Here is a 25,472-nt window from a genome sequence, read left to right as displayed (position 1 = left end):
TTATCTCAGAATCGAGATAATTTTTTTGCTCAGCCGTCAGTTTAGGAAGTTCTAATGGTTCCACAAAGTTTATAATATCCTCAAAAGTAGACGATGGTGTGGAACTATAGAGATCAAGATAGAATTCTTTAAAAGCATTATTAAGATCAGTGGCTGAGATAAATATTTCACCACCAGCAGATTTCACTGAGGGCATGGTAGAAAAAGACTCTCTCTGTTTTATATATCTAGCCAGAGTTTTCCTGCCTTGTCCCCCGACTCCAAGTATGACTGTCTTGCCCTGAATAGTCAAAACTCCACCTTCCGTGACAAAATAGTATTATATCTGTATTTCAATTGGGTCAATTCTTTGAGGCCATCAGACGACATTCGGCACTTCAGCTATGCCTCGCCACTTTTAATATTCCTTTCCAACTCCACGAGTTCTCGTGCTTTGGATTTTTTGGTGAATGAGGCATACTGTATGATCCGGCCCCTAAGAACCGCCTTAAGTGCCTCCCAAGCCACGCCCACAGAGGATACTGAGGACCAGTTGGTCTCCATATAAACATTGATTTTAGCCTTTAACATTTGTTGGAATTCAGGATTTTTCAAAAGGGATACATTAAAGCAACAACTATGATTTCCTTTTCTCCATATGTGGCAACACCTCTGAACTCACCAGGGTGTGATCTGAGACTAAAATTTTTTCCAATTGAGCAATCAACAATAGATGAAATGAGGGACTTGGATATCAAAACAAAATCTATTCTAGAATAAATGATATGGACTGATGAAAAAAATGTATACTCCCTACCAGATGGGTTCAAAAGTCTCAGAATATCTGTAAGACCAAGATTTTTACACATCCTGTAAAGCATCATTGTTGCTCTAGGGGTCTTGCACAGTTTTGCTTCACTATGATCAAGGACTGAGTCCATCAAAAGATTAAAGTCTCCTCCCAATATTATATCATGAGGGGTGCCAGCAGCTTTCAACATCCCTTCAAGATCTTTAAAAAAGCCCTGATCATCAATGTTAGGTGCGTATATATTAGCCAAAATAACACTTTGCCCCTGAATTTCAGCTAAAACAATAATTACTCTTCCTGATTTATCTTTAATCTGTTTGAGAAATTTGAATTGTAGATGCTTACTTATCAGTGTAATGACTCCCCTGCTCTTACTTGAGCCAGCACTAAAGAAAACATGTCCACCCCATATCTTCCCAAATTTTTCAGCTTCCTGCAGGGAAAGATGCGTTTCTTGAAGAAATACTATATTATATTTCTTACGCTTAAGAAGATAAATAACCTTCCTTCTTTTTATGGGGTGCCCCAACCCATTCACATTCCACGTGGAGAGAGACATTTTGACATATGAGAAAAAATAGATTTTGTGTCAAAAACAAAATTACAAAGACCACATTCCAACATTATTGCAACAATCAAACCCCGAACTTCCCCCAGAACCAAACAGAAAAAAGAAAAACGTGCGCATTAACCTATCCATCTGAACTCAAACAGTCCATGTACGCCTATGAAAGCCCCCGTGACAACTTTGCCGTCGGATTGCTCAAGTCTGGTGTTTCTATACAAATTTTGTGACAGAGTTACACAACAAAAGATAATCTATAAAACAAACTCCAGCCAATAGGTGGAATAAACACAAAGAACGTGTAGATTCATCCACATAACTGTCCCAAAGGTGTTATTCCACAAAACAACCTCCAGCCGCTAGGCGGAACCAGCACAAAAAAAAAAAAGGCGCACGGTTTCCTCAGACAGTCAAACAAATGTTCAGTGAGCCGGCCCATTCGGCTGCTACATGAGTGCAACAAATGACCTGATGACTCCAATGACTTGTAAGAAATACTCCACAAAACAAACTCCAGCCAATTGGAGGCATAAGTACAAAGAATGAGCAGATTCATCCACAAAATTGTCCCAAAGGAGTGTTATTCCACAAAACAACCTCCAGCCACTAGGCGGAACCAGCACAAAAAGAAACAAAAAAGGCACTCAGTTTCCTTGGACAGTCAAGTGGATGTTCATTGAGTCGGTCTATTCGGCTACCATGTGAGTACCACAAAATAACTTTCTCACTCCATTGACTTTATGAAGGACATTGCTTGCTGGGGACATGTGACTGTTTTACGGCCATCCTTAGCATCTATTCTCAGTTTGGCTGGGAACATCAGTGCAAAAGCGACCTTCCATTGATGTAAGAGTTTCTTGCATTCCTTGAATCGATCACGTTTTTCTCTTGTCGAATTTGCAAAGTCTGGAAACAAGAAAATGCTGTGGTTCTTCCAAAAAGCCTTCCTTTACTCCTCGCCTCACATAACACCAGATCTTTATTGGATGATCTCAGAAATTTGGCCAGAATTGATCGGGGCCTGTCTCCCTCTGCGGATCGCCAAGCTGGAACCCTGTGAGCTCGCTCAATTTCCAGCTTATGGCCTGCTATGTCAAGCAGATTCGGAAAGAGCCCTTCCTGGAATTTCACCATATCCTGACTCTCTTTGGCTTCAGGAATTCCGCTGATTCTGAGGTTATTCCTCCGGCTACGGTTCTCCAAGTCCTCCAGCTTCTCCCAGACATGCTCCAAATCCACCTTGGTTGCTAGCGGATTAGCAGCTAATTCCCTCTCCGATGACTCCAGATAATCAATCCGTTTCTGGACATCCCCCACTCTTGTAACCACCTCAGTGAATTTTGTCTCCATGGCAGTGATCGATCGACGATCAAGATCCTCCAAGTCAGCAATGACCTTTGTCAGCATTGCCGACATGTTCAACAGTTCTTGCCGAATTTCCCTCATTTCTCCGACCAAATCGGCTCCCTGGCTCGAGGCTTTCTCAGGGGTATCAGCTTGAGCACGTAAGTGTCTTTTAATGTCTCCAGACCCCGAGGATTCTGAAATCTTTGACATATTGTCCTCCTAGAACAGTTATGGAACAGAATGTATCGAATCTCACTGGTTCACGCCATTAATAGTGTTAAAAGTAGCAAAGTGCGCAGAGCTTGCCGTTCACACGTTCGAACCTCGCATGGCGTCACATGACTTCTCGAACCTATATGTTTTTAATGAAGATGAAAGACCAACATGCCATCTATGCCACATGATTTACTCTTGGATCAGCCCCAATCCCCAAAAATCAGTGTCAATAACTCTTGTGGTCATGATTATTAATGCCCATCAGGCAGTTTGCTTTTACTGAGTGGGATGTCCTTTAGTGGCTCTGGTAATTTTTGGCATCACAAACAGGATATTAGCTGATACATTCACTGAATGATTGCATTGTGGGCTGCTCTGTGGTACAGCAATGCTTTAGTGCTTAATAGCTTGCTCTCTCTTATTTTTTCTCCTGTTCCCTTTCCCTCCTCCTAGAGGGAATGAGTGGGTGTTCAATGAAAGGTCAGGATGAGGTGACAAAAGGAGGGTATAAATGGTGTGAAGGGAATAAATGTTTCCGCCCCCTCATAAACCCGAACCTGTCTGTAGCATCTAGCTGAAATAAACCTCTGATTATCTGCTTGCACTAAATGATTTTATCATTATTTGGCATCTGTTGCAAAGCTTTTAGATGCCTTGGGTTTTTGAAGGATATGAATGTGTAGGAGGCTTGAGCTCTCGTTTCTGTGGGGTCTTTGTCACCCACTTCAGTCTGGTTGGTGCTATGCCAGTTTAGGTAGCCAGAAATTGTTCGGGTCTCAAGGTGATGAGAGGAGAAAGGCAATGCCTTGCAAGTCATGACACTGCATTGTTACCTCACAGTTTAATCACATTTGTGCAAATATGGCAGGCCAGGTGGGTGTGGAAAAATGTATCTGCTCATAACAGCTGTGATACTCAACTAGGGTTCCATTCTTTCAGAATGAGAGGGACAACAAACCATTTATCCATTTGCTGTTTTCTGTAGCATATGAGAAACATCAGACAATAAACAGCCCAAAAGTGAAACGAAACAGCGCTATCTGCTCTTTCGACCAATTATCAGCATGGCTTAATGGACAGAACAGTGGAAGCACAGAGCAGGTGTGTTTACTCGCAGACCGGTTTCAAGTGCGCAGAGCTGCAAGAACTACTAAGAAGACTGGCCCAGGTCTCAACTTGGAATTGGTAACCCTTATGATGTTGGTGATTAAACTAGGGACATAATGGTCTGCCATTCTAAACAGCACTGCCAAGGAAAACAGGAGAACACTGTGCCATACACCGATATAATGTACAGTACATTAGAAGGCTTTTCAATCCGCACATCACCACTCTTACATAAATTTACCATTGATTTAGTAAAGCAACACTAACTGACCACGTTTACATGCACTTAAGTGGTTTATTGCAGGGTGTTTTCAAAAAGCGGTGTTCTGAAACGTCATATAATTGATTTCCTTATGCCGTTTAAGGGATTAAGAGAAAGCGGGTTAACACCTGTTTCAAAGCTGCTTATGTGGCTATGTAAACACATAAGAGGCATTCTGATGGGTGTTTGAATAGTGCACATGTGCGTGGAACAGACCAAATAATAAACGTCATAGGATGGAGCCCAACAAAAAGTCAACAAAACATTTCTGGGAGTACAGTGGGAAAAGCACACTGTAAAATATCGACGGACCCTCACGTTCGTGTATATGCGCTTGTACATTTAGGGTATCCTGGAGTTTTATGTTAGAGGGAAACCCCACTATTGAAGCACAATTCCGCTGCAAGTCGCTATAGAAAAGTAAGGAAACAAATAGCAAGTCTTCCTCAGATAGCATGTTTGTTATTAACACAAGCGTCGCGGGGAAATTACGTTGCCCTGGAGAAAGCTGCTTACTGACCAAGCTGCGGGTATATGGAGTAAAGAGTACGCTGCTTATACAGTGCATGTAAATAGGAACGCTGCTTTCTCACAATACGCCGCTTTCTCGCAATAAGCCGCTTTCTGGTGTCCATGTAAATGTAGTCAATGTGTTGTACTATGGTATTTTGGCAGAAATGTGATCGATTCATACTAAATATTATTATTTACAGTATATAGTTCTATTAAATATAACATGTATGGGAGTGATGGAATATAATTTAGTTTTTGTTACAACTATGGCAGTTTCAAATGTTTTAGACTTTGTCTCTATAGTTTCTAAACGTATTTACTTTCATAACAAAAATGCCATAGTTTGTTTAATGCCAGACTTACTAACCATGTTAGTGAGGAGAATTAAAGGATTAATTCACCAAAATGTTTTAATTATCTCATGATTTACTCGCCTTTAAGCCATCCCAGATGTGTATGTCTTTCCTTCTTCAGTAGAACTGAAATGAAGAATTTTATAAGCACATTATAGCTCTGTATGTCCATACAATGCAAGTGAATGGGTGCCATTAGGCTGCTAGCTGTTTGACGGTCCAAAAGGCATATTTAGGCAGCATAAAAGTAATTCACATGACTCCAGTTGATCAATTAATGTCTTTTGAAGTAAATTGATAGGGTGTGTAAGAAACAAATTGATAATTAAAATGTTTTGAACTTTATATCTTTACTTCCGGCCAGCAATGTTTGAAATTACATAACTCTCACGTGACATTCATTCCTCAGACTTCTTACGTGAACGCGCCATCACATTTACATCATGTGATAGCTCAATGATGTATCCACTGCTTGCAAGAAGCGTTTTTTAAAAGTTAATAAAGTTTTAATTAATTTTTTTACACAAACCTATTGATTTGCTTTAGAAGACATTAATTGAGCGACTGGAATTGTGTGGATTTCTTTTATTCTGCTAAATATGCCTTTTGGACCATCAAAAAGCCAGAAGCTTTGTGGCTCCCATTCACAGCTGAAATGTGCTCATAAAAATCTTAATTTCAGTTCTGCTGAAGAAGGAAAGACAAACACATCTGGAATGGCTTAAAGGTGAGTCAATCATGAGAGTTTTAATTTTGGGTGAACTATTCCTCTGGATGGTGTTTCTCTGTCTGCCATTCAGATTTGTTCACTGATTCGTTCAGTGACAATTTTTGTAAATCACACCTTAACCAGAAGCTGGCTACAAATGGATGACACACTCAGTCATTCACAATAGAAACAAGTCTAATTATACTTAATTTAAATTTGCTACAAATCTACTGAGAGAATTCAGCAGAGTGTTTAAGCATCATAAGTGTTTTCCCCAAAAATGACAACAAAGCATAGCTATCATTTTGTGAACTACTGTGCATGACTAAACAAAAAGACAACAATATTAGCCTAAAAATAATTATAAGTGAGTCAGTTACATCCTGATGTCATTGCAATGTCATTAGTCACTTTTACTCATTATTCATCCATCCACTTTCTCTCCTAGTTGAATGTGATTGCTAAAGTAAATGAACGACATACCACCTCCTCTCTTCAGCCGGTCAACAGATCCTGATCCTTGCTCATTTATTGAAGGGGCATATTCGTATTCATTCAGTGGGTCAAACCAATGATATGCTCTTTCACAGCCCGTACTCGAATGCTATTGGCTTATGCTATAGTCAGTCTTTACAGGTATGAAAAGCCACCAAAGCCACCTATCGCTTCAAACTAGAGCTCATTGTCTTAGAAATGTAAAGATGTCAGTGAACAACAAATATCAGTCAGTGTACGGAGGTGGACAAGAACAATTAGTTCACATACAAGACATCGCTATTGTGCGCATTGTAGAAAGCACGCAGCTGACTGGGGCTAGCAAACATTATGTTGGGTCAAGAATATTTGTGAACCATGTGAAATTTCAGCAGCGGTGAAACACTGAATACAATGTTACAACAAAGCTGGAGAAGGGGGTAGAAGCTCTAGTTTCGACCAAGCAATCATCAGCCTAAGAAACTGACCAACAATTATGCATACATTCCTGGCAAAGTTAGCCAGAGTGCTGGGTCGATGTCCATGTACTGTCAAGCTGGCCTACAGCAAACATTTAACCCTGTGCCACAAAATATAATCGCATCTAGGCCTGTTGAAAAGACAGAGGATAGAAGCACCCCCACTCCACAGTGGCTTCTAAACCTGCGCCTCAGGGGCCCAGTAGCAAACGGGATTTGTTGGAGACAATGCAGCGTATCACTCCTACAATCCCTTGCTTTTTGCCTGCATTCTATGCTAAATAAAATCTTGCACTAAAGACCCTTGCCATGGAGAGCCCAAGTCAGGATTAAGTCTGCTTTTCGAAAATGGCTTTTGTATGGCTGGGGCTAAAGCTGGAAGAACACCCCATATTCTTTTCTTTCTGTCCTCCATCTGTGTCATTTCATCTCACTTTCTTCCCTTCATCTGAGAGTGTTGCCTTTTTTTTCTCCTCTTCTAAACTACCCCGCGACACTCTGGCACCTGTTTTCCTCGCTGAAGCATTAATTTATCACTGAATTATTACCCAAAATCCCATAATGTGCCTGCCACTCTGACTTGTCCTGACTGTGCAGTTTCCATGGCAACCGAACCCCTCCATCCAAAAGCAATTTAGCTTGCGTAACGGCACATACAATGCCTCTACCTGCTAACGGTCGGGCCAATGAATATTTTAGCCTGTAAATACGATGCAGAAATATCACGCTGCAATTTGGAGGTGTGGATGGGATAATGGGAGTCCTTATCCTAGAATTGTGACTTGCCCTCATGATGGAGGTCATAATGCAGCTTTGTGATGAAGTGAATGCAGGCGAGAGAGAACTGCTATGCTCATCGGAGAGGAAGATGGGGCGAGACGAGAAATAAACACTGTGTTCCAAAGATTGTCTCTCTCTCTGCTCGGACTATGAACTGGAACTTTATCCAGGCTCATAATTTACTGCTCTTCTGCCATGAGACCGAAGCCTTTTTGCTAAATGAAATGCAACATGTTATTTCACTTTGCTCTAGCAGAAGTTTGAGGCCAGAGAAAATATCTGCATCTCAGCCCTCAATGCTTGCGTTCCATTCCCCTTGGAATAGATGTGATGGGAATAGGTTCTTTGTCCTTGTCTCAATGCACCACCCTGCATTCTAAACCTGTTCATCCAGAGATTCAGCCACCTGCAGGCCTAATCTATGATAAAAACCAATGAAAGCCTGCTTCCTTTGTCAGGGGAGGCAGTCAATTTTTTCTCTGGTAGGCCTGTGGACACATTTAGATCCAGATAGTATTTAAACAAAAATGAAAGAAGATAATGACTCATCTATTTGGTTAAAGCCATCTGTAATAGAGCTGTTCAGTTTGTAGTCCATAAACCAATCTGCCACAACATTTAAACCTCCTGCCTAATATTGTGTAATTCCCCCTTGTGCGCCAAAACAGTGCCAAACCGCATGCTATTCTTCTCACCACAATTGTACAGAGGGGTTATCTGAGTTACCGTAGACTTTGTCAGTTTGAACCAGTCTGGCCATTCTCTGTTGACCTCTCTCATCAACAAGGCATTTCCATCCGCAGAACTGCCCCTCACTGGATGTTTTTTAGTTTTGACACCATTCTGAGTAAATTCTAGAGACTGTTGTGTGTGAAAATCCCAGGAGATCAGCAGTTACAGAAATACTCAAACCAGCCCATTAGGGGAAATTCTACCAAGCATTTTATTGGAAGAAACTTTTAAATGCATTTATCTGCTAAAAGATCATTTTGTCAACATTTTAGCTACTAGTAAACTAGCATATAGTTGACCTCAAAGCTAACAGACCAGTCTAAAAACTGGTTAATTTCAGGGGGTCTTAAACATGTCTTCAATTTAGTTTTATCATGGTAAACTGCACTTCAGTTACTAGGTGATAATAATGTGTGTCATAGACATAAAATAAATTGGACTTTTTAGAGTAGTGAGGCTTAATCTTTGTGTCTTGCCCCAGCAGAGATGTATGTCTACACTTAAACCAAAATCAAATCAAACACAGACATAACTGCAATTTCCTGTCCATATTATATGAGTATATGGTACACATTTCTGGCTTTTGGAGTAGAGTAATGTACTGGTCTTTCTGAGTGCACAGTGCCTATAAATCGTAGCTGACACGAGTAGTGCAGTTATTGCAGGCCAATTTTTCACTGGTTAACGACTGGCTTGGCTCCAGGGAATCAAGTGAAGTGATCTCTTAATTTTGAGGCAGATTATTAATAAGAAGATTAAAGGATGGGAGTCAGTTTGTCCGAAGGCATCCTGCAAAAAACTTGACAACACTTGGGCCACAACCTACAACATCCATGAAACCAATACAATGTTGGCTAAGTCACGGTATCTGCACTCTTCTGTAGAAGCACTTGGGGATGAATTGTGATGCTAGCTTTTTTGTCTAAAGCTGTAGTGCTTCAGTGCTTCCTTGTAAATATTTGCCAGAAATGTTTTCATTTTCTTTTGAAGTGCAAGAGTGCTGCCTTTCTCTTGGGGGTGGGCTGAGTGTTCCTTTGTGCGACACATTGAGTTTTCTGAAAAAAGGCCGTGGTGCTTGGCACATGCCACTGGTTCTCCCCCCTCCTTCAATGAAAGTGGATCTACACGGAGTCAGAGATCTAACAACGGGAGGTGAATGGGCCGATGACTGCGGGAATATCTTCCACTTGAGCAGTCTCAGCAGGGCTCTGCAGGCTGAAGCAAGATTCATTCTGCAATGCTGTGAAAGCCCAGTGGCAGGCAGGCGTTACTTAGTGCAGACCACAAGAGGTCGAGGGAAGAGCGAGGAAGTTTGGTAGCTACAGAAAGTGAAGCACATTCTGGTAAGGATTAGTGCTCCAAATAGGCACAGGAAAACTGCCCCTCCCCCTCCCTTTGTGTTGGGAACTGGTGTTTCATACATCAGTTTCATACTCTGCCAGATCTCTGATTTGCCAACAGTATTTTAGATTATCTGGAAGTTGGCTGTTACCATTCACACATATGATTCTAGAATGAACTTCCAGACTCTCTTCTTGTCCAATTGCTCTCTCTCTCTCTCTCTCTCTCTCGCTCTCTCTCTCTCTCTCGCTCTCTCTCTCTTTGCTGTAGCTGTTCTCTTGTTGTTCTTTCATTACTACATCCTCAGCCATGTTTGATCCATTTGTGGTGGAACAAGGCTACGATCGGGCTTGTGTGCATGTGTTTGAGTGAAAGTAATTTATGGTTAATGTGTGTTGTGGTTGTTTAAAAGGGTCACAGCAGGGAATATTTGTACATCGAGGGCCTTACTCTGAGTAAAGTAGAGAAACAACATAAATGGCCATAGGGAAAGATTATTAATGACATCTGTCACTTATGTTTGTTGTTTTTGCTGATGGCACATCTTTGAAGCCATTGTTACTGCTGTGAAATGAAATCTCCTGTGTCCCGACTTTCACACAGCATACTGTTGAAAAGCAGAGCTTAGAGCTACTGTATCTAAATGAGTATACAGTCCTCTGGAGAGTCTGTGTAAATGTTGCCATTACACTCCATTAGAGTGTCACCATATAGGACTGCACTACTATATAGAACTCCACTAGTGTCACCATATAGAACTATGTTACCATAAAGAACTGCACTACTGTATAGAACTCTTTCATTATATAGAACTCCTGTATTGTTAACATATATAACTCCATTTAAGTATCATCATAAAGAACTCCTCTATTGTTACAATTTAGTACTTGAATTATTCTATATACAGTAGTAACAATATGGTCCATTTTATATTATCCAAGTTAGAACTGCACTACTTTATAGAACTCTGTTTTATCATAAAAAAAAGTCCTGTATTGTTACCACATAAAACTGCACTACCATATAGAACTCCATTAGTGTCATCACTCATCATATATGGAAGCTGTGGAGTGCACATAAAAAAGAATGAAGAAATAGATGATCAATCTGTTAATTTAAAAATAAAAATGTGAATAGATTAACCATTTTATAAATGGACAAATAAATAAACACATTTAAATTTGTTTATTTAATTCATGTTTAAAAATGTAATTATATTGAACAATAAAATCTCACAGTAATAAGTCATTTTTAAATGCAACTTTTAAATTGTGTTTTAAAAAAGCATTTGGCCATTGCTTTTCCTTATTCATTTGCCAATTGCTTTTCTTTCTACATTTGACAATCGAGTTTGTTGAGGTATGTAATAAAAGTAGCAATAATTCATTAAGCACTTTTAATGCCAATGTACATTGTGTATTTATCATATGTATAGCTACTTTTATAGTCAAAAAACATCTTTATGAAGATGTGCACCACACAAGATTAAGAAGCATAGACTTTAATTGCGACATTATAACCAGTACACAGCAGGTTGATGTGGAAAATACATTATTTTTAAATAATCATTCCAAAGAAACTGTAAAGTTTTTAAATGCTTGACAACAAGTGAAACGCAATAGTAATTTAAGCTCTACCATTTTCCACAAAAGTGTACTTGCTTGCTGTAACATGTTTTCTGATTATATGGGAAGGAGGAATCGGGAGTCGGCTTCAGTGAACCACGTGAGTTTATTTACACTGAACTTAACACAAACGAAAATATGTATGTATGTTTGTGTGTGTGTATGTATGTATGTATGTAAACTGCTGCTTTTCAGCCTGGCATCGAAGCTTCCAACACACACTGTACTCTATGTGCCTCCTCTCCTCTGGCGTCTGGCTCCCTCTTACACCCCTCAAGCTCTCACTGCAAAATAGGAGACAGCTGTTAGAAATAATTCCCTCCAGGTGAAAATCCTTACCGCTCTCATCTCCCGAACTCGCTCTCCATTCACAAACTGGCACTCGACCATGCACCCATCACCACAGTTGCTTTTTGTGTATCCCCAGTCATTTTAGAGTTTGAGACCGCCTTTTCCCGATCATACTACTCAGGCAATTATTTTAATCTAAATTAACTTAAAATATTTAAAAGGTGGCCATAAAGTGTCTTAAGAGGTGATATAACTGAAAGTGGATGTGGTGTCACCGCTTGATAGGAGCAGCTGAGGAAAGGTCAGGCAGTGCAGAGAAGCATCTGCTTCGGGTAGATTGAGGATCTGGTGGCTGTTGCAGCCCGGAGGTCCGGCGTCTTTCTCCAGTGACTCGGTACCTGAAGTGCCAGTGGAGCGCGAGGCAAATAGTGGTGTGGTGTATGGTTTCAGTCAGAGGCACGGGAAGCGGGGCTCGTTCTGTTGATGGCAGCACGGTTATCAGCTCCCTTCCTGAACATGTGCCACTGTTCACACTCAGGGAGGGCCACTCCCAACTTTTAACAGCAGCAGTGACGAGTGACTTCAGATACGCTTTGCGTCCATTTCTTTTGCGCGGTCTTAGTAGAGTAGACGTAAACTGCCCATGCATCTATCAATAGCCATCCAATGACAGGCCTTTTTACATCTACTTCGAACTGGCAATCCATGGCTTCTAGGGCTTAATGATTAATCACAATAAAATCGAAATCTCAATACGACCCAGTGTGATTTTTAAACCTCGAGGGCTGTGATTTAATCAAATAAATAAATAGTCTGTTTTGTCTATAGTGTGTAGTGCTTTCTTAAATACAATGTTATCGTTGTATTACACATGTGGTTTTAGAGTGGTTCTGTGCTCCATACACACAAACTCTTATCTATCTGGTGCCTTGAGTGACAGATGTGCTCTGAGTTCAGTTAGGTGTGCTATCATGATCTGAGTGCATTATGTAAAGCGCCCCAGATTTATTTTAATTGCACATTTGCGTAATTTCACATACCTCTATGTTTGGCTGCTGCAATTTACAGTACATATTTAAAATAATCCCAGTATGTTTACAGTATGTTGACTGTTTTATTTATTTATTTAGTTTGGTTCTTTTTAGAGTACTCGAGTGTGAACACCCTTTCTAGATCAGTATTTCTGGATGGCAGTAATGCATGGGCAAAACATGGTTTAATTTTGGTTAAAAGGAATCACACATGTTTTATGTTTATCATATCACAGTTCAGATTGCAATCGCAATTTTTTCAAAATAATTGTAATTTGATTTTTGTCCAAATCGTTCGGCCCTAATGACTTCCATAATCATATCGAACTACTCTAGTGTTATCATATAAAATTCTACTAGTGTCACCATATAGAACTGCACTACCAAATAGAACTCCTGCTAGTGTCATCATAAAGAACTATGTTGCCATATAGAACTGCACTACTATATAAAACTCCACTAGTGTTACCATATAGAACTGTTGCCATATAGAACTGCACTACCATATAGAACTATGCTGCCAAATAGAACTGCACTATTATATAAAACTCCACTTGTGTCACCATATAATAGAACTCCACCAGTGTCACCATATAGAACTGTTGCCATATAGAACTGCACTACAATATAGAACTCCACCAGTGTCCCTATATAGAACTGCGCTACTGTATAGAACTACATCTGTGTCACCAAATAGAACTATGTTGCCATATACACTGCGTTCCCAATTATTAGGCAAATTGTATTCCACAGGATTAATTTTAATGTTGAACAAACACAATGCTCTCAGTCAATCCAAAATGTTATTGAACCTCAAATGTTGAATGTTTAACAAAGAAAAAGTGAGTTTTGTCTTTCTCAGGGGAATATATATGTGTGCACAATTATTAGGCAACTGTTAGTGTGCACAATTATTAGGCAACTAAATTACAAAAATAATTTCTCCCAACTCAATTGTTTATTCTGAATTTTTAGAGTAGGTGCAACAAATAAGTAACACAAAATGACAATGAAATAACATTTTTGGCCTTTCAGAAATATTCAGTGACCAATATAGCCACCTTTCTTTTCAATAACTGCCATGAGCCTTCCATCCGTGGAGTCTGTCAGTTTCTTGATCTGTTCACAATCAACTTTCGCTGAAGCAGCAACCACAGCCTCCCAAATGCTGTTCAAAGAGGTGTATTGTCTTCCCTCACTGTAAATCCCACAAGTTCTCAGTAGGATTTAAGTCAGGTGAGGAAGGGGGCCAAGTCATTTTTTGGGCATCTTTGAGGCCCTTGCTGGCTAGCCAAGCAGTGGAGTGCTTGGATGCATGTGATGGAGCATTGTCCTGCATAAAGATCATGGCCTTCTTGAATGCTGAGGACTTCTTCCTGTACCACTGCTTGAAGAAAGTACATTCCAGAAACTGGCAGTAGGTTTGAGAGTTGAGTTTGTCTATCTTCAACTCGAAAAGGTCCAACTACCTCATCCTTAATGATAGCAGCCCATACCAGTACCCCTCCTCCACCTTGCTGGCACCTGAATCAAAGTGGTGCCCTGTGTCCATTAGTGATCCATCCATCTGGTCCATCAAGAGTCATACTCATTTCATCTGTCCATAAAACCTTTGAAAAATCTGTCTTCATGTATTTCTTTGCCCAATCTTGATGCTTCAACTTGTGAATATATTCAGTGGTGTTCGTGTTTCAGCCTTCTTGACCTTGGCCATTCTCTGAGCACTTGGCACCTTGTACTTCTGGACACTCCGGGTAGGTTTCAGTTCTGGAATATGGTAGCATTGGAGGATAATTGGGTTCCTGGTAGCTTCACGTTTAATTCTTCTCAAATCTTTTGCAGTTAATTTGCACCTTTTCTTCTCCATGCGTTTTTTGCGCCCCAGTTGACTATTCGCAAACAACACGTTTGATTGTCCGGTGGTCATGCCTCAATAGTTTAGCTATTTCAAGAGTCTGAAAGGTATTTTACAATACTTGACTTTTCAGTGTCAGTTAAATCTCTTTTTTGACCCATTTTACCTGAGGTAAAGAAGCTGTCATAAGGCGTTAGTCACTTTCTCCACACCCTCCCTCATTACACAAAAACATACCATCTGAAAAAGATTGAATCCAATACGCATTCAAGTGTATATGGTTTGGAATTGGAAAATGTGCATAGAAATAATGATAAGATCAGAATACTCACTTGCTTAATAATTGGGCATGCAGTGTAGAACTGCACGGTCATGTAGAACTGTAGTCACCATAGAGAAATATGTTGCCATGTAGAACTCCATTAGTGTCACCGTGTAGAACTAAGTTGCCATATAGAACTGCAGTATCATATAGAACTCCACTGGTTCTGTATGTTGAGTTGTGCCCTGATACTAAACATAGAAATATGCATCAAACACATTTGTTTCCTTGTAATACTAAAGGAACAGGCCCATCTGTTGATTTCTTGAGGGAACTCTGACCTCTAAAAACACATCCGTATTCATCACTGTATATATCCTTCCTTAATTTCTCAGTTTCATCAGGTTCAGACAGCAAGTGTTTTAACCACTAAAGCTGATGGAGAGCCGTTGACGCGATTGATCATGGAGCTGTCTTTCATTTCATATTGCCTGTCTCCCTCATCCAGTCACTCATACAGCTGTCTCTCAGCCTGCGGGTTAGTCTTTGTTCCCACACAGCCTCTCTTACAACTCAATACAGTCTGAGGCCAAACACACAGCTGTGTCAGATTCACAGGTGTGTGTGTAAGGTAAGCAGGAATGTTGTTATTTGAGATGGTCTCAATTAGTGCCCTTTCACCTCACTGGTTTGCTTCAAGGCCCGTTAACGCTTCAGGCCGGTTATACGGAGCAGGAGATTTGGGTGCAGATGGGCCGATGAGTGAGTGAATAACGTGACTATTGACAATGGCAGCTCAGCAGGTTTGTGTTGGAGACACTCTTTGGATGCAGTCCTTCAGCCTAAAGGAAACAGAATATGCTTTTTTGACTGCCCGTTCACGTCCAAACTCTCCTCAGTGTGATTTCTTTGGCTATGCATTAAATAATTTGATCAGACTGTATGAGAATGGGGTAATTTACAACCTTTCACCGCTCTTTTCCTTAATGTTTAGTGTTCAGCATCACCCTCTGTGTGTAGATCTCCACTAATATTACCATATAGAACTCCATTAGTGTCACTGTATAGAATTGTTCTACTTATGATTTAGAGCACCACTAATTGAACTCCATTAGTGTCACCATGTAGAATTCTTCTAGTTATCATATAGAACTACACGAATGTTACCCAGTAGAACTCCGGGTCACCATATAGAACTCCACTAATGTTACTTAATAGAACTTCATTAGGTTGTCACCATATTGAATTCTTCTAGATATCATATAGAACTACACCAGTGTTACCCAATAGAACTCAATTTGAGTGTCACCATATGGAATTCCCTTTGTTACCATATAGAATAATTACAGAATGGAACTCCTTTAGAGTGTTACCATATTGAATTCCTCTAATGTTACCGAATATTACTCCATTACAGTGTCACCATATAAAATTCCTTTAATGCACCATATGGAACTCCACTAATGTTACCAAATCGAACTGTTAGAGTGTCACCATATAGAATTCCTCTGTCATCATATAGAACTCCATTAATGTCATCATATAGAACTCCATTAATGTCATCATATAGAACTCTATATATTCCATATCACTCTCTCTATATATAAACACTCAGAGAACTTTATTAAGAACACTATGGTCCTAATAAAGTGCCCAACGTGATCTGCTGCTGTTGTAGCCCATCTGCCTCAATGTTTGAGGTGTTGTGCATTATGAGATGCTATTCTGCTCTCTACAATTGTACAGAGTGGTTATCTGAGTTACCGTAGCCTTTCTGTCAGCTTGAACCAGTCTGGCCATTCTCCGTTGGCCTCTCTCATCAACAAGGCATTTCTGCACGCAGAACTGCTGCTCACTGGATGTTTTTTGTTTTTGGCACCATTCTGAGTAAACTCTAGAGACTGTTGTGCGTGAAAATCCCAGGAGATCAGCAGTTACAGAAATGCTCAAACCAACCCATTAGGGGAAATTCTACAGAGCATGATATTGGATAGCATTAACTATTTTGAGTTGTTATGACAGACAACATCTGCACAAGTTGAGTGTGAAATTTATTTTTACTCCAAATAACACTTAAATGGTTGTTGTTCTAGATCTGGATCACTCGTTTCGGTTAGTTTTACATTGCATCTCGAGTCCAGAAGCAGGAAACAGCCAGTTAGAATCATCATGGTGCCGCCCAGTGGTTGCTCAGGAAAACTGTGGATATGTCAATTAACAGAATGGATGCCCATACCCATAATGTTCTCAGAACTACAATACTTGCGGAAGAGCAGTGTTTTCATAAATCATTCATGTCCGTTGCACCTGTGTTTCATGCAGTACGTTTCACATCAGTCAGTTGCAGTTATTGTAGTTTACTTTCATAGCCATCTTTCATCCATTAGACCTTCACACATCCATGTTCTGAATAATTTACCAGCTCCATTCTCACTAGCAAAGAATGAAGACGCTGGTGGTGCCCACAGCCGTGACACTACACACAAGCAAACATCTTTGTTGAATGAGGGTTTAATCGCTAGCTTTTTAGCCTGTGTGCCACAGTGTGAGCGAGACTGCAGAAAGAAGCAGTGCTCCCCTTGAATTTCCTCAGATGCCAGTGTTTTTAAAGTTGAATCAGCCCTGTAGCTGTTTGATTTTGGCCCTCAGCTAATTCTTCGCCTGCTCTTCTCGGCTGTGGATGGCACTTCATTCAACTCGTCACATTTCTGAGTCTCTTTATACTTCAGAGCAAGAGGAAGCCGTTTAAACTCTGGGCTCTTGTATTGTAGCCTATTTTTAAGCCTCACATGGAATTGATAAAGATGGGAAAGTAATGACTGTATCGCTAATAGTTAAAAAGGGGATTGCTTTGAAAGTAAAGTGTTTTGTGGAGTGAACTGAGAGGAATTGATCTTAGATAATCATGTTCTTTCTCTCTAGCACACTTTCTGAGAGGGGAACCTGGAATCCAGTCATCTGAATTGTTTTTTGGAAATGTTGAAAATGCACCTGGATTTATGTCCCGATTTAACGGATAGTTCCAGTCCTTGGATGCTCTTTGGTCAAAATAGCCCTCCAATCCTGCTAAAATCCACAATATAGGAACAGATGGGCAAAACACTTGTTCTGCCTCACTGTTTATATTCTCTAGTGGAAGGATGGCATTAAATGAATTTACTTAAGTTGTTTTAAAGAATAATTTTGTATGTTTGCAGGTGGATTGTGAAAAAGATTCTAGGTTTTGTGATAAAATACCAAGCTAATGTGGTGCAACTGTTAAGTTAATTCGCCCCTATGTCTTTCCTCATTCTTTCGCTCATTTTCATGGTAATGACCTTGATTCCAAAGTTTCTTGCATTATTTCTGTCTTTTTATTCCCTGTTTAGATGAAACTATGGAACAAATACAAGGTGACCAGTATTCCCTCTCTGGTGTTCATCGATGCAGCCACGGGGAAGGTGGTATGTCGGAATGGCCTGCTGGTGGTACGGGATGATCCGACAGGTGAGTACCAGCTTTCAATTTCCGTCAACCCATTTAAATTTTTTTCAGTGCTTTCCCCCATTTCACCTTAATATGCAGAGATCACTACAAGTAAGCCATTTGTTGATTGATTCCCACCAAAAAGTGTAACACTGTGGCCCTACCAAAACATTGCTGTTTGTTTGAAGCATCCCAACAAGCCCGACACAGCAACATTGTCTCAACCAGTTATGTGATATTGGGGCGGGAGTATCTGTTTAACCAACCAATGGAATGGAAGACGGGTAGAGTGTTCGGTGAATCATTGTTTTTGCAATTCCGTTTGGTGGCGCAGAAATTACACATTTCATCTTTAACTTGATTCAGCTTTTACGTTCTCAGTCAGTCACATTGCACACTTGACTTGGCACCATCTTACATGGCTGTCCTTCACTGCACTTCACCTGTCTGTATGGTAACAGTATTTAAAGACCTCAATGCATTTGATAGCCCTTAGTCCCTTGAGTGGTGTCATCTGCATATTTTTATATCTTGCTCTTAAAATGGCACCAAGCCTTTCACTCTGCAGCCGAAAGAATGGCTTGATGTTATTCGTCTAAAATGGCAGTGAGCCGCTACATCTGCTGAAAAACTAAATTGGTAGGGGAGAATTTGTCTGTGATCAACATGACAGATTGCCCCCCTCAGCCTAATGAGCCCCTGCTCCAACAGTAACCAGCTGTAACAGTGAAATATTAACTCAGTGCACAGTGCCATTCTGAAACACTGCAGTGCATGATTGATAACTCTGCTTTCACCATGATGACATAGCCAAGAGCTTTTGTTTGAAAGCATGTGAGGACTGGAATATGTGGTGTGTGTGTGTGTGTGTGTGTGTGTGTGTGTGTGTGTGTGTGTGTGTACACAGTAGCAAATACAGAAGCAGTGGGTTTTAAAAGGGTGGGAAGGGGCCATTTCATAACAAAAGGCCCCTGACTGAATGTGTGGGTGTTTCTGAATCCCAGCGCTTAACAGCAACTTCTCAGTGCTTTTTGCCCATTCTGGCTAATGAAGCCTGTAATAAAGAACCACAATCATGTAAAAGGTCTGTTCCAAAACCTAGTGAGCTGCCTTGATGTCTACTGCCTATGTTCACTGAATGCATTTTGCTTCCGTTCGCACTGTTTTTCAATTGTTATCCTGTGTAAACACACACTAGATGGGCATCTTTGACCGCTGCACCGCATCTTGCTACTTCTTCAGCATCTCGCACAGAAACGTCATATTTTTTTAGACGGCTTGTCAAGTGAAATTACTTTTAAAAATACGTCCAGAGACACCTGTGTATCACACAAATAGTGGTCGTCACATGAAGCTCAGGAGAGACTTGACTTACAATTAATTCTGATAGAGCAAAGACTTTTTAGCATGTCAGTCCACTCGGCAGCCATCTTTGGAACACTCCCAGGCAGCAATTTTTCTATGTAAACAAGCAGCATTCTGAGACAGTCAATCCGCACATCTTATCACATGGCTCGCTGTGCATGACACCACGGAGACTCCGCATGTGGAGGCTCATGCTACCATCTGCGATCCACACACAACTTACCACACGCCCCATTGAGAGCGAGAACCGCTAATCGCGACCACGAGGAGGTTACCCCATGTGACTCTACCCTCCCTAGCAACCGGGCCAATTTGGTTGCTTAGAAGACCTGTCTGGAGTCACTCAGCACACCCTGGATTCGAACTCGCGATTCCAGGGTTGGTAGTCAGTGTCGATACTCGCTGAGCTACCCAGGCCCGCCTCTTGTTCATCTTTCAGATTAACAATTTTTATTGATTCACATATATGAACAAAGTAAAACAAAAAATATATACACAGAATCAGTCTTAACCCCCACTATTACCCCTCTCAATCCCACCCTGACCCTAACAACATCACAGTGGTCTCAAATGATATAGACACACATGCTCAATAAAATAGATAAATAAAGAAAAAAATATAATAATAATAATCACATATCCATAAATGACAAATACCCGCCCCATTTCTCCATGAACATGTTGTACCTCCCCATTCTTCTAAATGCCCCTTCCTCAAAGGCCACCAACCTTCCCATCTCCGAGCACCACTCCTGAAAAGAGGGTTCTCCAGCCAACCTCCAGCCCCTTAAAATAATCTGCCTGGCGATCATGACACTGGTTAAGACCCAACTCTTTATGTGTCTGCTTTCAATGTCGATGTCCGCCCCATCGTCCAAGATACAGAGTCTGGGGCAAAATGATACCCGAGTGCCTAACACATCACACACCAGACTCTGTGCCTTTAACCAAAACTTCTGTATCTCAACACACCCCCAAAAGACATGAGTTATATCTCCGTCCTCTGACTGGTATCGCCAGCAGGTGGGTGTGTCTTTAAGACCAAGCCTATACAATTTAAAACCGATGTAAAATCTTGAATTTTATAAGGCACACCCTCTAGATGCAGTTTTTATGTTTTTTAGAATCCTAGCCCATTCTCCCTCCTCCAATTCAAAGTTTAAATCTTTCTCCCATAATCTCTTGAGAGTGGTCGAGGCTCCGTCCCCCAGACTCTGAATTAACAAGGAGTAATACACTGATCACTCATGACCTTTTCCAAAAGTAGTAATCACCTCTCCTAGAGTATCTGCTGCTTTAGTGGGGTGTATGTTATTCCTAAAAATAGTACAGAGGAAGTGGCGCAGCTATAGATACCTAAAAAACTGAGATCTGGGGATCCCAAAATGTTGAACCAAATTTTCAAAGGATGTCAATACACTACTCTCATATAGGTCACCGAGTGTATTAACTCCCCTCGCAATCCACTCTGACCAACAGAAAGGGGACTTATTAATGCATAGTTTGGGGTTTAGTCATAAGCTTGAGGCAACATTTAGATGAATATCTGAATTAGATACTCTGGACACTTTTGTCCATACCGAGTGCAAATGTGAAATAATGGGGTGTGATTTAACTTCATTGGTTTGATAGAAAGGCTTTGCAATGGCAAAATAGGGGCAAGAACTTCCTGTTCAATACAGAACCAGGGAAGGGCTCTTTCAGGTGGAAGCGACCAATGAGCCAAATGTCTAAGACCGAATGCATAATAATAAAACAAATTCTTAGGTGGGCTAGGCCTACCCTTGTCAGTCGGCCTATGCAGCATACTAAAATGTAATTTGGGGCGCTTGCCATTCCAAATGAAGGACTTCACTATGCTCTCAAATTGCTTGAAATAAGAGAGGGGGACATCTACAGGGAGTGACTGTATCAGGTAGTTGAATTTTGGAAAACAGTTAATTTTAATAACATTAATCTTCCCAATCATCGATAAATGCAATGAAGCCCACCTGTCCACATCGCTCGAAAACCTTTTTATTAAAGGGTCAAAATTAACTCTAGCTAAATTAGACAAATTTGTTGGGAATAAAACACCCAAATATTTAATGCCCTGTTTGGGCCACTGGAAGGCACCCGGCTGGAAGGCCGTTACTGGACAGTACGCTGTCAGCGCCAAAGCTTCGGATTTCGACCAGCTGACTTTGTATCCTGAGAACTTGGAAAAGATATTAAGGGTCAGAGATGAAAAATAAAATATCATCTACATAAAGCAGAAGCTTATGCGCCACACCTCCCGCCACCACCCCTGGAAAATCATCCTCCTTTCTTATCGTGGCTGTTAATAGTTCCAGGGCAAGACAGAACAATAATGGGGAAAGAGGGCAACCCTGCCGGGTGCCCCTATCCAGAGTAAAATAATCTGAAATTAATCCATTTGTTTGTATCGCTGCTACAGGGTGTCTATAAAGTAACTTGATCCAACCAATAAATGTACTCCCAAACCCATACATTTCCAAAATCTTAAAGATAATCCCATTCTACCATACCAAACGCCTTTTCGGCGTCAAGTGAGATGGCAGCGATCGGAATCTGATCATTCGCCACCGACCACATGATATTGATGAAATGCCTAATGTTATCAGAAGAGCTACGACCCCGAAGATTTTTGACAAGATTTTTACATCTAGCTGGATCAGGGAAATTGGACGGTAACTCTTACACTCGCTTGGATCTTTGTCCTTTTTAAGAATCAGACTGATCCGGGCTTGTGTCATGGTTGGCAGAAGCTTTCCATTCTTTAATGATTCCATATAAACTTCTAACAAAAGTGGAGCCAGTTCTGTAGCATAAGATCTAAAAAATTCAGCGGCAAAACCATCTGGCCCCGGAGCCTTGCCTGTAGGTAAGGCCTTAATTACCTCGTCAAGTTCCTCCAAGGTCATCTCAGAATCAAGAGAATTTTTTTGCTCAGTCGTCAGTTTAGAGAGTTATAATGGTTCCACAAAGTTTCTAATATCTTCATCAGTAGATGAAGATGTGGAACTATAAAGATTAAGATAGAATTCTTTAAAGGCATTATTAATATCAATGGCTGAGGTAAAAATTTCACCACCAGCAGATTTCACTGAGGGAATGGTAGAAAAAGCTTCCCTGCTTTGTCCCCGGACTCAAAATATGACTGTCTTGCCCTGAATAACCAAAACTCCACATTCTGTGACAAAATAGTATTATATCTGTATTTCAATTGGGTCAATTCTCTGAGGCCATTAGATGACATTCTGCACTTCAGCTCTGCCTTGGCACTTTTAATATTCCCTTCCAACTTCACGAGTTCTCGTGCTTTGGATTTTTTGATGAATGAGGCATGCTGTATGATCCGACCCCTAAGAACTGCCTTAAGTGCCTCCCAAGCCACGCCCACAGAGGATACTGAGGACCAGTTGGTCTCCATATAGACATTGATTTCAGTCTTAAGCATTTGTTGGAAATCAGGATTTTGCAAAAGGGATACATTAAAGCGCCAGCTGTATGATTTATTTTCCTCCATATGTGCCACCACCTCTAAACTCACCAGGGCGTGATCTGAGACTAAGATGTTTCCAATTGAGCAATCGACAACAGATGGAATGAGGGACTTAGACATATTAAAAAATATATATTCTTCAATAAATCTTATGGACTGATGAACAGAATGTATAGTCTCTACCAGATGGGTTCAAAAGTCACCAAATATCTGTAAGACCAAGATTTCTACACATCCTGTGAAGCGTCAGTGTTGCTCTAGGGGGCTTGCACACTTTTGCTTCACTATGATCAAGGACTGAGTCCATCAAAAGATTAAAGTCTCCTCCCAATATTATATCATGAGGAGTGCCAGCAGCTTGCAACATCCCTTCAAGATCTATAAAAATCAATGTTAGGTGCATATATATTAGCCAAAAACAACCTTTACCCCTGAATTTCTGCTAAAGCAATAATGACTTCCTAATTTATCTTTGTAGGTTCTACTGGTTGTTTAGGTCAGTGTTACTATCAGAAATAATTAATAATTATTTATTTAGTTATTAATTAATATTTAAATTAAATAATGAATCTAACTCATTAAAGCCTCATACGGGGCACCAGTAAATATAGTGTGCTACGTTCAGGAGCGAGTTTGGTTATTAGCAATAATTAATAATTATCAAAGAATTATCAATTATTAAAATCAATAGAACATTGATTTGAATCAATGTTAGCTCTTTTAATCCTTCTCATCATCAAAGATAACCATCAAATTCAATAGAATATTAATTATTATCAAAGATTATCATTAATTATTATAATCAATGGAAAATTGATTAGAATTAACACTAGCTTATTTATTCTTCAAATTCAACAATCATCAAAGATAATTATCAATGATCAAAATCAATAGAATATTAATAAGGATTAATATATCGCCAGGGCACCACCCTGGAATCGGGGACTAATAACCAGACAGTATAACAGTCTCAATATTAGATTGTTCTCTTAAGGAAATCAACGTTCAAAAGGAAACAATGAAGGCTTGAATCCGAGCACTGACATCCCCTGCCAGCATTTGACACAGGTGTATGCAAAACAAACCAAAACACTTCTCTTTGAAATATAACAGAGTTTATTTATGCAGTAATATCAATTAATAATCAATTCAATGCAGTCAATAAACTTCCAACTTCCAACTACAAACTAAACAGTGATATGATTAGATATAGTAACCAAAATAATCCTATAACACATGAGAGGAAGGTGTGTGTGTGTGTGTGTGTAAGAGTGAGAGAGAATGGGTGTGGGTGTGTGTGTGTGTGTGTGTGTGTGTGTGAGAGAGGAGTGACGCGCACAAAATGGCGGATGTGTAGGTCACGCGAGATTTCCGGCCAGAGAATATGGCCGCGAATGTGGGCGGAGAGAAGCCGTTTAATGGCGGCTGCCCGTTTACCACGTGTCTCCGCTTGTACGATAACTTGGGGACAAAGCTGAGCCAAAAGTGTGTGCGAGAATGTTTGTGAGGGGTCGCGTGTGTGTGGTCAGTACGAGAGAGAGAGAATAAAGTGGCGGCACCAAAGCGATCGTGGGAGAGAAAGCAGCTGTTGGTTTATCACTCAGAGACATGGTGGATGGCTCGTAAACCGTCCTGCAGTCTTTGGTTCATTAATGGATAAACTCAGTGTGCGGATTGTGGAAATACACAACAGTCCAACGTGGTTGGACTACAACACAGCAGATCTCATTCGTGATAACAGTACATTACAGTAATACCTTGAGTTTTATTAGCAGCAATGATCGGACTCGGTGGTCCGTAAACTGTACAAGCAAAAACCTTGATACACTATAATATTCTATCTCTGCCCAAACGTAAACCTCTTACTTGGTTCATATGAGGACGCAGGTAGAATGTGTGTTCATCCATCCTTCAACTCCGACTCGGTTCCTCGAGGCTCGGGTGATGACGGGAGGCTGTTTCCTCACTCTGTCGGCGGGCAGTACGGCTGCTGATTCTCGGCAGGCTGGCGGAGAAATCAGCGACAGCGACTTGATTGAAGATGGAAGAGAGATCTTTTTCTCTTCACTTCTGCAGGCAAACGGATTAAGATGCGGATTGCTCGGCGGTCTCCTTCGGATCCGTTAGTGTATTCGGTGGAACACAGAGTAATCTCAACTCGTCCAGTGAGATGGAGATTGTATGGCCACAGTTTCAAATCGGATGTTACTTCCTTGTGCCATGAGGCTACAGCTGAGAGCAGCGATGAGCTGTCTCTACACACGGCGAGCAAAGTTGCTGGAAGCAATGCCCGGAAGGGTTTCAGAGTTATTTCTACTCCCGATGACGTCATGGTTGAGGGCCATTCTGTTGTGTGCCTCATCCAATAGGAGTTGAGAGTTTGATCCTTTAGTGAGCAAGGCTTC

At 40.7% G+C, this 25,472-nt stretch overlaps 1 protein-coding gene across 1 annotated transcript in view; it reads left to right on the top strand.

Annotated features, from left to right (window-relative positions):
* Window positions 1-25,472, top strand: part of LOC127422346 (nucleoredoxin) — a 120,007-nt gene that overhangs the window by 69,502 nt on the left and 25,033 nt on the right. The window contains exon 2 of the mRNA XM_051665803.1: window positions 18,101-18,218. Within this exon, the coding sequence (XP_051521763.1) occupies window positions 18,101-18,218 (118 nt within the window). The remainder of the gene's footprint in view (window positions 1-18,100; window positions 18,219-25,472) is intronic.

This window comes from Myxocyprinus asiaticus, chromosome 31 (genome assembly GCF_019703515.2).
Source record: "Myxocyprinus asiaticus isolate MX2 ecotype Aquarium Trade chromosome 31, UBuf_Myxa_2, whole genome shotgun sequence".
NCBI classification, from domain to species: domain Eukaryota; kingdom Metazoa; phylum Chordata; class Actinopteri; order Cypriniformes; family Catostomidae; genus Myxocyprinus; species Myxocyprinus asiaticus.
The sequence above is the reverse complement of the archived record's forward strand: the minus strand, read 5'-3'. Positions and strand labels throughout refer to the sequence as shown.